Source organism: Phalacrocorax carbo, chromosome 3 (genome assembly GCF_963921805.1).
Source record: "Phalacrocorax carbo chromosome 3, bPhaCar2.1, whole genome shotgun sequence".
NCBI lineage: Eukaryota > Metazoa > Chordata > Aves > Suliformes > Phalacrocoracidae > Phalacrocorax > Phalacrocorax carbo.
Window position 1 is genome coordinate 42617013 of NC_087515.1, and position 15610 is coordinate 42632622.

The 15610-nt window shown below is 42.1% G+C and overlaps 1 protein-coding gene across 1 annotated transcript; it reads right to left on the reverse strand.

The window, feature by feature from the left end:
- Window positions 1-2835: 2835 nt before the first annotated feature.
- PROKR2 (prokineticin receptor 2) lies at window positions 2836-11400 on the reverse strand. The gene is made up of 3 exons (XM_009502795.2): window positions 11210-11400; window positions 9014-9691; window positions 2836-5047 (listed from the first exon to the last, which is right to left on the reverse strand). Exons 2-3 carry the CDS (start codon window positions 9529-9531, stop codon window positions 4351-4353), a joined length of 1215 nt encoding a protein of 404 aa, XP_009501090.1. The 5' UTR covers window positions 9532-9691; window positions 11210-11400; the 3' UTR covers window positions 2836-4350.
- Window positions 11401-15610: the final 4210 nt, after the last annotated feature.

Below are 15610 nucleotides of genomic sequence, written 5' to 3' on the forward strand. Positions count from 1 at the left end.
GGGAGCAGTGTCTGTCTCATATCAATTCTGCTTTCTTCTGCTTAACGATGTAGGGTTTTTTAGCACAGGTGATACTGAGTGTTTGGTAGGGAGTAGCCCAAGCACCCAGCAAGGGTCATGGCCCTGCTGACACAGGGAGTGAGGGAGGATGCAAACACCAGAAGCGTTGAGTAAGTGCCTAGGTGCCCAAGTGCCAAAAGCTGGAGCATCTCTTGGTACTTGTTGGAGGCATGAGAATCCTGGGAATATCTGCATGGCTCTGTCACCAAGGTGGTTGAGCTGGTGCAGTTTTCAGGGCCATGCAGTAGGTGTGTGATGCTGTGCTGCAAAGGCAGCAGCTGGAGGGTGCTGTTGCCACATGAAAGGCTGCTATGCTGAAAGAAGGAGAACAGTTAAGTCTGAGCTCCTGAGTGAGTCAGTCAGTCCTCAAGAAAATTTCATATCCTGGCTATTGTGACCTACCCTGGCCTGGCATCTTGTGTCCTTTGGTAGAGGGACAATGGTTGGAGTTTCTTTTCCTGCTATTGCTTTATTAAAATACATATTTTATTTTCTCAGTGCCCATTGCTGAGAATAACTGCTTTTTCTTCTCTTAATCCTCTCTTAGCTGTTTGGGATCACCATTTTAGTTTCCAGTTACACGTCGTTTGCCTGTTTTTCAGAGAGCCAGTGTAAAGGAGCAGGGACTGGATTTTACCTCCAGTTATCCCTGGAGGAGCTGCTGCAGAAGGAAGTGAGCCTATGGTTTTGGGACTTGTGCACAGGCAGACATCTGAGCAGGAATCCAATGTGATAGCACCACATTTTTGCTTTTGGCAATAAATTTTGGAGCAAGCCACAACTAAGACATGATGGCATCTGGTTATCTAAACCCTGCTAACACTTCTCAGGAGGATGCCTCACCCCCACCCACTCCTCATCCTTCACACATCCCACTGTTCCTGCATGGTGAAGTCCTTATTGCTGCTGTGCCACTGGAGCTAACAGTGGGCAGCTGGTGGCTGCTAAGGTCTTGCTGCAGTTTTTACTGCCTTCCAGTGGGTAAGAGCTTGTGCTGGAAGGGGCTGCTTCTCCTCTGTGACAGATGCTGCCTTCCTCCCAGTTTGTGTTTTTCTTTCTCTGTTTAAGCATGGCTCTTGCAAGCAGAGCTCTAGGTAGGTGCAATCCGTATTCCATTCCCTCACTAAATGTTGCCATTCAATGTAAGTGAGAAAGCACTTCTGCAGGGAGGGCCAGGCAAGAGGCTGTAGGGTAGCTCCCACCTGACAGGAAGCCAAAGGAGCACCCATCTCCGGAGCACCCATCTCCGGAGCACCCATCTCTGGAGCACCCACTGGCATCCATGCTCCCTAGCCTGAGGTGAGTGAGTAGAAAAAAGCCTTTCTGTTCTTTTCTCCCTGCACAACTCACTTAAGTTATAGAGAGTGTGGGGTCTGGACCCCTCCCTCAGCTATTCTGATTGTACGCCTGCCTGCTCCCCACTGCCCAAGGGAGCCACTCTGGTCAGGGCCTGTCCCCACTGCATGCTTCCATACTTGGAGTGAGTTTCTAAGTGACGTCAAGAGTCTTGTGAATTCTCCATTTAAGTGCAGTCATGGGTGACAGAGGGGGCCATATCCTGTTGCTCCCTAGGTGAAATGGGTTCTCTGGGGACAAAAAAAATCTCCATTGGGTTTCTGTCCCCATGCAAGGCCCTTGGGCTCGCTGCCCTGGGCCCCTGGTTGCTGAAGCTCAGTTTAGGAGCAGACATTGGTCCCTGAAAGTGAAGCCTGTGACCAATTTTGGGGTGTTTGGAGTTGGTGCAGACACAGGCTAAGGGTGATGTGAATGCTTGGCTGCTCTGATCAGGGAACAGGGGACCGCCACCCTTCCTTAGTGGGACTCCTCTTTCTGGAGATGCTGCTCACAACAAATGCAGTTGAGGACAAAACACAACTTTTTGTCCTGACTTATCCAGTAGTTCAGGCTGAAACACTGCTTTGCTGCTGGGAAGACTTCAAAATGCCAAAGTACAGCAATATTGCGGACCCTCAAAACCTAAATCCACAACAGGGGCTGTGGCAGCTGCTGCTCTACTACCCTTCACAAGGACAGGGACACAATAGCTGAGAACATTGGGCAGGCTTGACCAGAAGAGCTCTGTTGGAGCTCTCAGCGTGATTTCCAGAACTGTAAAGCAATTCTTTCCCCCAGTTTTTGCTTGGTACTAAGTTGCTTGGTGGGGGGTTGAACTTCTGTTTTGTAACTCGGCATCAGGTGGATTGCCAGCTGTGGAAAATTTTTGGTTGGCTTTCTTGCACCAAGAAAGGTTTAGGAAAAATAGGTGGAAGGAGTATCAGGCCACTCTCATAATAGGTCGTATTGCTAACTAATCCTCAATAACTAGTACAGGTTTCAGGAGACAAATATAGGTGCATAGTTTCAGAAGAAACCATGAGATTTCAGGAAAAATTACAAGATTAAACCTCTTGATGAAATTCTGCAACTCTCTGGTCCTTTGTATTTATTGGGAAACAAATGGATTTAATACCCTATTCAAAGATGTCATTTTGAAGAATTATTTCAGTAATTGTTTTGCCTAACAGAGCAAATTATGAGATCCTCTCCAATGTGTATTTTTTAAGAGCAGCTAATGATGAGAGCATTTGAGCACTTTAATGGATTTGAATATCCTTTTGCCATTAAATTTAATTGATCGGCCTCATAGTTTTTTTTAGCGGAAATTGAATAATTCACACTAGTCACTTGGGTAGGAAAATGATGGCTAAGGGGAAAATATAAAAAATAATTCACAATGCTGATATTGACTCAATGTTTATGGTTTTATTAGCAGGATTTGCTGCTCACTTCAAATTCACAAACAGACTATTTACAAAAGCCACTTACTCCAAAAGTAGACAGTACCATATACTTTAAAACAGGAAGCATTTGTCATCACAATAGAAAAGACTTGATTTCAATACACAAAAGTCCATGGTATCTCATGTGTATTTTAAATGAGTAGGTATTACTGCTACTGTCACCTGCTTTATCACGATTATTGGTTAAGAAACATCCATCCTGGAGTTGCACAAAATCAGAATAGTAAAAACAGCACTGGGAGAGGCAATGCAGAATTCATATTGAGTTGTTGCCTTATGTTTGACAAGACAATGAGCTACTCAACCAGTGACTGGCTTGCTGAAGCCTAGAGTCTGTCTCCATTGCTTGTAGAAGGACAGACCATCTCAAGATCTCTATGCTATTTTGGCCCTACATGTACTTTGTTTTGAAGGTGTATGCAGACTTGATAAGATATCTAGGCCTGGTTCAGCAGGGTGAATTTTTTCCCAATAACATGCTATTCTTTTATATGGGTCTTACTGAAAAACAAGTTGAAACACATTAAATTCCATGTAAATGGAATAAAACACTTTTTTACTGCAAGGGCTGTTGAACACTGGCATAGGTGGTCCGGGGAGGCTGTGGAGTCTCCATCCCTGGAGTCAGTCAAAACCCAACTGGACACAATCCTAGGCAAGCTGTTCTAGCTGACCCTGCTCAAGCAGAGGGGTGGGCTAGACAATCTGGAGATGTTTTGCACCTCTAGGATTTTGTGATCGATTCTGTGAAGAGCTCAGTGACTCAAGACAGCAGAAGCTGGCCATAGGGTGCCTGGAGATGAGAGAAGGGAATAGGTCCCTTCAATAAGTATCTGTGCCATTTCCAAATACATAATAAACAGAGTAACACTCTACATAAAACTAGAGAGTGGAATGTTGATAAAATATTCTTAAACAAGGTGTCACAGGAAGAGACTGGAGGTTTTCACTAGACTGTGAAGCAGTATTTAGCTTTGTAGAGAATGTGCCTTTCATAAGAGCATACTGCACATTGGACAATAGAAAGCTGGTGGTCTGTAGACTTCAAGCAGCTTCATTGTGAGGGGTAAACTGAGAGGATAAAGAACGACATGAAGCAAACTGGGCTTTTTTTGCCATCCATACAAATGATAAGTTCAAAGGGGTTAAGAGATTTCTCTTAAGAAGAAACAAAGGCATCATTGCTAGGCTCAGCAATCGACTCTTGCATAATTGTAAAACATTTTAATGCATTCATAGACTTTTTTGATCCCCTTAAATTTTAAACAACTGAAATGAGTGTCTAAATCCCAAATTCACAGATGGGTGAACTGAAGCACAGCATTAGTCTGAGTTACGGGATTATACAGCAGTCAGTGAAAAGAGTTCTTGTGGAAATGCATAGTTGGCTGTTTTTCAAGGGCTCTCACAAATGGTGAGTGTTCCCCTCTAAGCTTTATTTCTTCTTTACTCCCTCTCCAAAATATGTGAAATTACAACTGCAGAAAACTTATTTCAGTTTTATGCAGTCTACCTCCTCTGTAACTGGCACTGCATTTGTTCTCAGGTCTAAATCTGTGCTAGATTTGCTTCCATTATATGTGGATCTCCATCTCAGCAACATGATCTTCTTGAAATACTTCATGGTGTTGTTTTTCACAGTTACAAAACACATGGTGTTTATCATGCTGTTACTCATAGCAATGCATTCAACTATGTAAAAAGCAGTAAGATAATGCTTCTCTTTCACAAAGATGGTGGGGAAAAAGTCACGGACAATTGTGAAGCCATAGAAGGGTGCCCAGCAGAGAACATAGGCAGTCAGGATGCACATCAGTACCATAACAGTTTTTCTTCTACATCGAAGCCTCTTTCTGATCTGTTCTGTCTGAAATCCTGGTACGGTTTTAAACCAAAGCTCCTGAGAGATCCTGGCATAACACAAGGTCATCGTAATCACAGGTGCAACGAATTCAATGCCAAAGATGAAGAGGAAGTATGATTTGTAGTATATCTGCTGGTCAACTGGCCAAATTTGACCACAGAAAATTTTCTCCTGGTTTTTCACTATAAATAACACTGTTTCAGTAGCAAAGTATGCAGATGGGATAGCTACAAGTATGGAGACAATCCAGACCAAGGCGATTAGGAAGGTTGCAGTTTGATAATTCATGCGTGGTTTCAGTGGGTGAACAATGGCCAGATACCTAGAACAGACAAATACATTCAAAATGAAGTCTGAAAACACTATTAGTCAGAAGACACTTCAAAATACAAGTGGACAGAATTAGGCAGAAGGGAATTGCTGTCATTCTTAAGGAGAAAGCCTGATGAATTTGTCTGTGAGGAGAGTTAAGAAAGTTTTCCAAAGTAGCAGCCTAGGACCAAGTTCCTAAATCTAGGCAGAAACTCTGGAGTGAATGGATGAAGGGTTTGGTAGGACAGTGGCGATCTGAAAATCTGGGTGTACGTTAGAGTGTCTGAAAATGGTTTTAAGGCCTCAGTCTCAGACTCCCACCTGTTAACAAGATCAAACTGGAAATGTTGTAAATTTGCATCACAAACCTATTAACACAGATCACAAGTCTGGGAGTTATGGAAAGTCTGGAAGAGGAGAAAGAGAAGAAATATTCCTATTACTGACAAATATGTTTGCAGAACCTAGCACAATATGCAGGTGATGTCACACCCAGGATGTGTCATGATACAGCCTCTGGAAATTCTTTCGTGGACAACACATGTTCAAGTAAGAGTTTGAAACATGCAGTAATAAACACCTAGTCAGGTGCAGGTAAAAAGACAAACAAGTAGAAACACAAAAATATTATCTCTAGGCAGAGAACTATTTAAATATGCTTTTTTTTTTAACCAAGAGGTCAAATATATATAACTGTTTTTATTATTTTCTTGGTTATTCCATGGGATGCAAAGAGCTGAAACGGATACTAATAAATGGTTACAGATGAGCATGTTTTCAAGCCACCAACAAAGAACTGTGTATCCATTTTCTGTCCATGCAGATTTCTTTTTTTGTCTGCTGGAGGTGACTATTGTTAATTGATCTTAAATATGCTGTGTTAACTAGTATGCCAAACCATAAAACTTGAGTTAGGTTTTTGCACTCCTTATGACTGTAAAGCTGCAAGGTGTTCTGCAGTATTTTACAAGGAGGTGTGGAGAACTCGAAAAACATTAATTGCAAGATCCATCAGTTGCTCTTGATTCAGTTAAAAAGAGGCTAGGACCAAATTGCATTCACTCTGGGTTTTTTTTGTTTGGTTGGAGTTTGGGGGGGTTGATTTTTTAAGACACTATAGATGTAAGAAGAGCTTACATTAGAGTACTCTGTCCCAAAAAGGTTAGGATATTTCTGCTAAGAGATTTTTATCAGAGAGGCCCCAGAGCTCCCAGTACAATTGTATTAACACATAGAATTGTTTCAAAAAGTGGAATTTCTCATTCAGAGGCTTTTCTATCTGTATATATTCTATACATAGATAGCATCCACCATATATGTTCATTCTAGAATAAAATGGCATGTCAGTGGTGCTTTTCATCAGCCAGATATTGGAAGCAGATGAATTGTTCATTGCTTTTAATAGTTCAGGCTAGATGTCAAGGGTCAGCAAAATTACTCAGCCTCATTGTGAAGCTGATAAATGAATATTTTTAGATTGGGTCCTGTGGAAACAAGGTTGTGGGATAATGTATGTATCTGCATTCATAAGTATGCATATCTGCTCAGCAGAACATTTGGCAGGATGGGGCAAATCTCTATAAGAGAGTCAGGAGGGAGGTTTTATGGTGGATTTCCTGATTGTCATTGCTTACCACACTTACTGTTACTGGGTAGTGGTCCCGGAGCACATGAACTGAGTTCAGATGAAACTTCCCTGGAAGATGGGCTCCAAAAGTGTACATAAAACACAAGTGCTCAAGGGCGTTCAGTCCAGGGGACCCAGCTAAAGCTAAACCCTCCAAAATATTTACAGCATGGACATTGGGACACTTAGCAGAAATTCTTAACTCTTCAGTTCCTCTCACATTGCATACTGTCTAGTGTAGGTGTGGCCTTAAATATGTGAAATTCCTATGTTTCATGTGAATAGACCTCAAGAAAGATGAGAGAGGGCCCTACCTGAGGGAAATCCTGTGGGACAGGCTTACCCTCTCTTTTAAATGATCTAAACATGGGAAGACTTTTGTTAGGAGCCTGTTCTTTTTCAAGACTGAAGTCAACCACGCACATGACATAACAAACATGGAATGGTTGATTGTTAAATGAACAAGGTTTCTCTCTGTTTACCATCTAAAAAGCTCATTTAAAAAAGGGCAGTGAAAACAAAACAGTGTGTTCTTAGAACAAACTTCAGTGATTAATCATCTCCAGGATTGTTTTGAAAGATCTGTGGGGAGATATGCTAGAAATCTTCTTCTGATTTCTTAACAGGCATAAGGGCTCAATGACCCATGTTACTTCATCAATCTGGGATGCACTAGCAGCGCTTTCCAAGAAAAGTTTTTATAAGTTGAAAAAGATAAGTAATAGAAAATGGTAATGCATACATAATAGTGTTTAGAAGCTTAACCCTGAGTCCTCGGCTGCTGTTCAAAGATGTTTTGTTAGGCACTTTTTAAGGATTTGTTTCATAGGAGCTGATTGCCCTTTCCCTCACACCAGGGACAACAACTCTGAACTTCCCCGGAGTCTTTCCACAGACTTCTGTTGACGTCAGTAACAGCTAAATCAGCTGTGTACAAGCTGTTTCTATACAACCACCAGCAGGGTTAACTGCTCCCGAGTTGTGTTTTGGATCAGGCACCAAAAACTATGCAACATTAGACTAGAGCATAACATGACACAGGAGAGAAATTGGGAAAAAAAGGAAAGAGGGTGTTGGGAATCATACAGGTGCATACGTAGAGGGTATAAGAGAGATGTATATTGTGTTTGTACACAAAAGATTTCTTGCTATGATGACCTTTCTGTAAAGAGTTTACTCTCTGGGTTTCTGGCTTTCTGTGAGTCAGTTGTGTCAGACTTATGTCAGCGTGAAGCTGATCCTCGGTGCCTGGGTATGCCAGAGTCCATGGTGCATGAGGCTAGGAGAACAGAAGTCATAAGAAAGAATACAATTAAATTATATTGTTAAAATTCCTGGAGTGAGAGGCAGGCATAAAAATATCTCAGGACTGCAGCATGAAGCAGGTAGTACAGCAGTTGTATATCGTTATGTTCTGCTTACCTCCTTATGAAGGCTGTAGGAAAACCTCTGCTAAACCGGGTTGGTGTAGCATTTTAGCATTTTCTGGACAGTGCTATAAATACAGGTGCCATAAGTTACCTGTGGCTCTTTCCTGGCTTGCCACTGTGCCATCCTCAGAGAGGTGTGTAAAGAGAGAGGAGAGTATGAGAGGAGAGTATTTGAATGGGGAGTAGAGTACTGGCAACACTCACTGGGCATCCACTTCTGGGTTGGAGCATCCAGCTAAGGCCTCAGTACTATTAAACGGTTAAATTAACAATTGTTAGGTTTTCTCAGTACGTCATGACAAAGAATAAGAACTCTATTTTGCAGGCTAGACAGAAGTCTTATCTTTTACTCTTTTTCACACCAAAACGAAACCTGGGAAAAATACCTTAGAGGAAGAAAGAAATATCCTGTAAGGCAATAACCATGTTGGAAAGTCACCTGTCAAATTCTGTATCACCAGTCAGCTGGTCCTCTTGCTGTAGAGTATTTACTTCACTGTTTATAGAAAAGGTTAGACTCAGAAAAGCTGTGTAGGCCAGTAGAGAAGGTTCCTTAGCTGACGAATACCCTAGTCTCTGGGTGTTTCTGATTGGTCCCTCTCTTTCTCCTCTGTTATTTCATAAACCCTCTCCTACACTTGAATCAAGCATATTTTTATCAGAAAAAAATCTTTTTAATAAATCAACATTCTTTTAACCTGAAAAATTCAGTCAAGAAGTTTCCTGAGTTTTCTCCAGGATAATGTTATGACTTCCTGTGATTAACTTTTTATGAAACAAGATACCCCAGTCTGCATAGTACCTACATGGACATCAGCAAATCCTGCAGAACAGCTGAGCATGTTAAAAACCTAGAAATCTGGACAGCCAACCTCAGATGCTCTGGCATTTCCTTGTGCAGTCATAGCACCACACTTACCTGTCAACAGCTATAGCCAGAAGAGCATTGGTAGAAACATAGAGGGAAACGGTCCGTAGGTAGTTGACTGAGGCACAGAGGACATGGCCATGCTCCCAGGACAGCTGCCGCACCACATAGTAGTCCATCTCGAAGGGGCAGCATACAATGGCCACAATGAAGTCTGAGATGGCCAGGTTGGCAATCAGCAGGTTGGTGAGGTTCCGCAGCTTCTTGTAGCGGGCAAGAGCAGCAATGAAGATGAAGTTGCCAATGCCACAGATGAGCATGATGCCAACCAGAGCCACCCCAATCACAATCTTTGCTGCAAAGAAGGTGCGAGTTTTGGTCATGTCATCTTCACTGTCCAGTGGGAGATCGTAATCACTGTAACTGAAATTGAAAGGGAAGGAGAAGTTTCGCAAGGAGGTTAAATCCCCATTGTGGAGACTGTAGATCGCAGCAAAGTTGAGGTTGACAGTAGCATTTGGGTTATGTTCAGCTTGCTCCATGGCCATGTCTGTCTTCTTTTGACACATGTGGCTTGGCTGGCCCTTGTTTTCATGTTAGAATTACCCAGGGTGGCAGGGCATGACAGTGGCAGGCAAGAGACCTCATCCAAAGTTTACTTCTGAACAGTGAGTCACCTTGTCTTTGTCCCCATCAGATTATAAGAGCAACAGCCTCATTTATCTCTTTCTGTGGGAACAAAAACAGAAAAACATTTCCTGAGAGGAAATTACAGCAAAAATATTGTGCTTGAGGGGAAACCAATAGCCACCTTATTGCCCCACAGCAATATTGCTGGCTGTGCACAGTGGGAAGAAATACCCTGTGAAAGGATGTTTCTGTTATAAAATCCTTTAAGTTGCATAATAGACTGATTGTGACACACAGAAGTTTTATTTACCAACGATGAAATTTTGTTTTCAGCACACAGTGAAATGACAATATAGGAGTATAAAATCCAGTTTAAATCTCTGCCAGCCTTCAAGCCCACAGTGCTGTCATACCTGTGCAAGGTAAAAAAAAAAAAAAAACTAAAATGAGATGACACCTCAATTTGCTGTAAAGTATTTGATGTGCTTTTTGGACGAAGATTTTGCTTTACACTAGATGTCTCGGAGCAATGTGGTGGGTGAGAATGAAAGGAGAACTGGTGTCCTGGCTTATAAATACATTTCCAAATTAAATAAGAGTTGGCAAGACTCAAGAAAATAGCAAAGCCAGCACTTTCCTTTTAGGCAGCCATTAATTTCAGCAGGGGGACCAAATTTTCAGCCAGCATAATCCATTATTGCTTCTCTTAAACCAGTGGAGCTCTGCCAATTTGCATAGACAAGATTTTGTCCTGTGAACCAGCTTGTAGAGCTTTGCTGTGAAAGTAAATCTGCTGTTCAAGGGAGACTGCTGCTACAAACAGGTTCCTGAGGTAAAAGGGAAAATCTTTCTTAAGCAAGACAAAGTGTCTTGAATTTCTGGAGCTGGGGAAGAGCAGGGTCCCCTTTTTGTACTGCTAGTTGTACCAAATGTTAAAAATTTATTTATTTTCCACACTGAGGAGAAAAAATCTAATTACTGGCTAATTTTGCTTCTACTTTGTATGAAAATTCTGAGAGGGTCCCTTCTTGCCTCTTCCCCTGCCACACCTGGGAATCCTCACACCAGACTCACAGCTGTCAGGACAGTCCCACCCAATCCCAGAAGAGAATAGGGGCATCACCACATTTTCTGCATTGAGGCAGTAGGTCTTCAGGGTGTTAAATGCTATTGAACAATGTCCGTCATAGCTACAAAGAACAATCTCCACAATAGTGGAGCTGTTGCCCCCTTCTTTCCCTGGAACTGCCATCAGCCCTTGATGTACCAATACTTAATAAATTTCTGAGAGAAACTTCTACAACTTCAGTCTCCACACTGCATTTCTATCTGAGAGTTGCAGAACAGAATAACAGAAAGCCAAAGCCTGAAACTGAATAACAGTTCAAACAGTTGACTGCTTTGCAAGACAACCCCACAGCTGCCTGGAAACAGGAACATTCATTTAAGAGAAGAACTAAATAAATACTTGGATGCAAAAATCTGTATGTTGGTTAAAGCAAGGTGTGGTATCTTTTTCAGACAGGTTTCCCTGCAAAATACTGAGAGCACATTTTAAAATAAATAAGGACAATCCAGTCATCCACAAATTGATATAACACCATCAGCTAACTGTACCTGCAGTTGCTTTCATCTTCTTGGAGGTCTCAGGAACACTGGGGATAGCCTCCAGGTTTCTCCTCTGCAAATGTGCAGAGAAAGGATCACTGAAAGCAGCCAGAGGACTTCGTTGAATGATCATTTCTTTCCCAAGCAGGTTTGCCCTGCAGCTCAGGGGAGGATGGCTCTGATGTCTCTGTGCATGCATCTAAAGCCTTTTCTCAGTGGGAGGCACCTTGAAGCTGTCCGTGCATTTCTGATTTTAAAGAGGCAGTGCAATATGGAGGCAATAGAGCAGAGCTCTTTTTTTTCCTGCTCTAAACCCCCTGAATGCATTGAATCAGCGGAGCGGCTTTTTTACCAAATCTGAGCACAGAAGGTGTAAAACCCTGGTCTTCACTTGCTCTTTGAGTTTTGTCGGTGTTGGGCAGCAACTACATACACCAGATATGATACAGAAGGAAAATACAAACCTCCCAGTGGAGAGGAGTAGGAGGAAGGAGGGTGAGCTTCTTTCCCAGGGACCTTTCTCCATGGATCTCTCCCCAGCTTTTGTCTGTAGTACTGCTGCAGAAGGAGGGTCAAACATTGAATAGCTGCAAATCAGAGGACCCCTGACAGCTTTTCTTTCCTTTTCAGGGAATTACTCAGAGCAGAAAAGTGGTAGTGAATCCTTAAGGGCTTGGTGTCCTTTGCTAACGCTGCCTCCTCATTGCCCTAAAGCACTCACACCCCAGGGAGCAGGTCTTTTGCTTCCCAGTTCTGCAGAAGGGAAGGAAATGCAAAGCAGATCCCCTGTCCTCTTCTGCACCTCCAGTCTTGTTCACATTAGCTGACATTTTGCAAGATGTGTAGTTGGGACATATTATGTAGTCACCAGCGGATGAGACCATAGGAGGCTGTAGAAGTCATGAAGAGAGTAGAAGATTTGTGGAAAACCTAAAATATGTGGTCTACAATGCACACTCACAAGACTTGGATTTCATCAGCTAGTGGGCACTTATCTCTGGAAGGAGGTAAGAAAAGAGATTTGTAAATATGCAATATGTCTGGGGTAAAAGGGCTGCTAATGTGACATTTTTTCCAGCAAACTTGTGGAAGGACAGAGAGTCCTCAATGTCTGGAGCCAGCAGACAGCATTAAGAACTTCACAGCAAATACTTTGCTTGGCTTTATTTTTAACAGTCAGTGTAATAGGTGAAAAGCCATTAAAGGATTTTTAATATGCAACAAAATGAACAATGAGGAAATCAGATACCATCCACCTGTTGAAATCTGCTACAAAAAAATGTAAATACGGTAAGTATACAGAGAGGCAAAGTGAACATACAGTATACATTAGAATCATATCGACAAGGTCTCTATAATAGGTCACATAAACCTTAAATGTCCCTTAAGAAAAGCTATTACACTAAAGGGAGCTCTTGCAAGTTTTACATTAGGAATGTGAATGATCTCTTTAAGACTTTGTTTAGCTGTCTGACATTAAGTTATCTAGTGACTTAATCAAGCAACATGATATCCAAATATTTGTATTCCTTTAGGCTAAAACCTCAGCTGCTGCAGAACAGTCTATCCCCATTGACTCAAGGCAAGTTGATATTGGAGCCCTGGTAACTACAGCCCTTCCAGATCTGCACTTCATGCTTAGTACATAGCTTCTGTTCAGCAGTTGTTCATCCACTGTACTCCAAGTAATTATGCTATATGTGTTAAGCTGTTCCTCAGAAAGTACTAGTAATATTGTGAAATTATGTGATTTGCATGTGCTGTGCAAGGCAGTGCTATGTTGTAGTTGAAGTTGTTGAATAGACAGTCCTGAGAGCTGCCCTTACATGTTTATTTGCCCTTACAGCCAAGTGGGCAGAGTGAAAGCTAAAAGCTGGGTCTAGAGCCTCAGTAACTAGGGCCTGGTAACCTGCCACACTCCAACAAGGGCTGGGGCAGTAGTGGAAGGACTCTAAAGCCATAGGGTATATGCAGGAGGATTTTGCAGCTGCAGACGCTGTGTAAGAAGTCCCAAAGGCTGCCTTCAAAAACTGTAGTTTCTTGTGACTTCTGGTGTGAATGTGCTGAAAAAGCAGCTCCCTGGGGCAGCCAGGCTGAGGTATGGCCTGGGTAGCTGTCTCTGCACAGCTGGGATTTTGGTTGTCCAGCATTGTCCTCCCTAGGGGCTTTGCAGCCTACAGGTCTCCTCTTTCTGGGAACAAGGCACTGGGAGGCTTGCAGAGACTGATATCTCCTTTCCCACAGCCCATGTATGACATCCATTTTATCACATGATTATGCTTTATTACATTGTATTTCAAAGTCCCCATTATTTTGTAGAGAGCACATGATTCTGGTGTTGGATTTCTGCATAGGACAAGTTTCTCCTTGATAGTGTTTACTGGTGATGCCCCAATGGTGTCAGAACATTTTACACAGTGTCACAGTGCATTTCCTGAGACCAGTGTTACCAGTTTTGATGAATTCAGGCTGAGAAAGAAAAGTTAATTCTGAAAATTATCATGTAAACAATCTGCATTCCTGGTTGTTTTTTTCACTACTATGCTCACAGTTGGAACAGGGAAGTTATCTGGAGGATAAATGATGCAAAAAAGGTTGTAATGTAAAGTACTTGTTTAGAGACTTTCAAATAATTAATTTCTAAACCTAGTATTTAGCCTGGGAACAGATCTTAGGACTCTGGCTTTTCATTTCAAAACAGCAAAGTCACCAGCTACTGCCTAATTTTTCCTACTTGCTAAATAACTTTTACTCTGAATGAGGTAATTAATCCTAGGAGACTTACATAAGATTTGCATAAAGTATAGCTGGAGTTTTACAAAGGTTGCTAATACAAATCAGTTGGTAAAACTTGACAAAAGTATCAGAGAGCCTGTGATTTTCTGGGAAAACAAACAAAAGGTAGCAGCATGCGTGGGTTACAACCACGTGTATTTCTGCTCAGTATTCCAACCAGACATTGCACTCAGGGGCTTTATTAAATCTAAGAGTGTGTAACTGACATTTATGTTCAAGAGGACACTAGACTTGCTTACATGAACATTTAGGCCTCTTTTTCTGATATCTGAAAACATATGTTGTGGTACTAGAGGAAAGTGACTTTTGGATGGAGTTTGGCAAAAATGTGCACACAGGAGTAATCCCACCATGGAAAAGTCCTGGGAAGGAGCGAGCAGAGAAGTGTTTGACTTTATTAATGGATTATGTCATCATGTTAACTTTTCTCTTACCATCTTTTTCCACCCCCTTACTGAGTGTGTCACTTATCAGCTTGGGAAAACGGGCAAAGCATCTGAAGGAGCAGCAGAGCAGGCTGTCAGCAACCATGGTGACATGCCACAAAGATGGCTGCCAGTGCTGTTTGAACAGCAGACAAGGTGCTTTCCTCTAAAAGCTCTTTTCCTTTCAGAACTCCACAGGTTTCTGTGGACAGTGGCATTCAGGCAGATCTCACCGCTGAATGACGCCAGGTTTAGCAGATCTGCACAGAGCTTGCTTAATGTGCAAGGCAACCAGCAACTTTCTTCCAAGCAGAAGCTCCTTGCTTTTTCCTTATCTCTTTTTTCTAAAAACTTTTTCATTCTCTTCTATTGTGTATTTCCTGTTTTCTTCATCTCTGTTCATAATTTTGTGATTGTGTAAGAAAATATTTATTTTGCTCAGCTCAGTTTAGCATGGCAACCTTCTGTGAAAAGAACACCCCCTGCTCTTAATAAATGTCTATGAAATATGTAGAAATAGCTATAAGATGTTTATATTCCTAGCTGGCATTTACCACCCCTTACTGGAGAAGCCCATCTTAACCAAAGCAAAAGTGATGGTAATGAGGGCAGTGCAGGAAGCAGTGACCAGCCCGGGGACTGTGTTCAAGTTTTGATGCCACAGAGTATGACATGAATGACCACAAAAAAAACCCCACCCATTTCAGTCTATAAACATTCAACATTTTGTGTAATTATTAACTATTACTTCTTTTTTTTTTTCCTTTTCTTTTGGATGTGTTTGTTAGGCTTTGTGGTTTTTTTTTTTTAACTCAACCTTCTTTAGAGCAAATGCCTCTTACCACAAACCCTTCTCTTGAACAGAAGGCTTAGGAAAGGCAAATGTTAAGAGCTTTTCTCCCCAGATCCTGCCTGGGCACACTCACAGCTCAGTGGATTCTGATGTGCCGGCTGTAGGCAGTGGCAGCATGCAGCAATGTGTCTCCTTGCTGTGGCAACAAGGCAGAAGATGGCTGAGACAGCCTTCTTTGCCGCACTCACCAGCTTCGTTCTCTGCTAAGACTCTTCCCTGTCACAATAGTCCCAGTCAGCTTTTAGGGATTGGTTAATTTTAGAATAAGACTGTCAAACCAATTTCCAGAGAGTCACAAAAAGCCACATCATTGTAAGCTCTGTCTGTTCTATGCCA

Excerpts from the sequence above, each read along its gene's own strand:
- PROKR2 (XM_009502795.2), bottom strand. The coding sequence starts at position 9,531 with ATGTGTCAAAAGAAGACAGACATGGCCATGGAGCAAGCTGAACATAAC. Across the intron at positions 5,048-9,013 it reads CTGGCTATAGCTGTTGACAG|GTATCTGGCCATTGTTCACC; the intron begins GTAAGTGTGGTG and ends TGTCTGTTCTAG.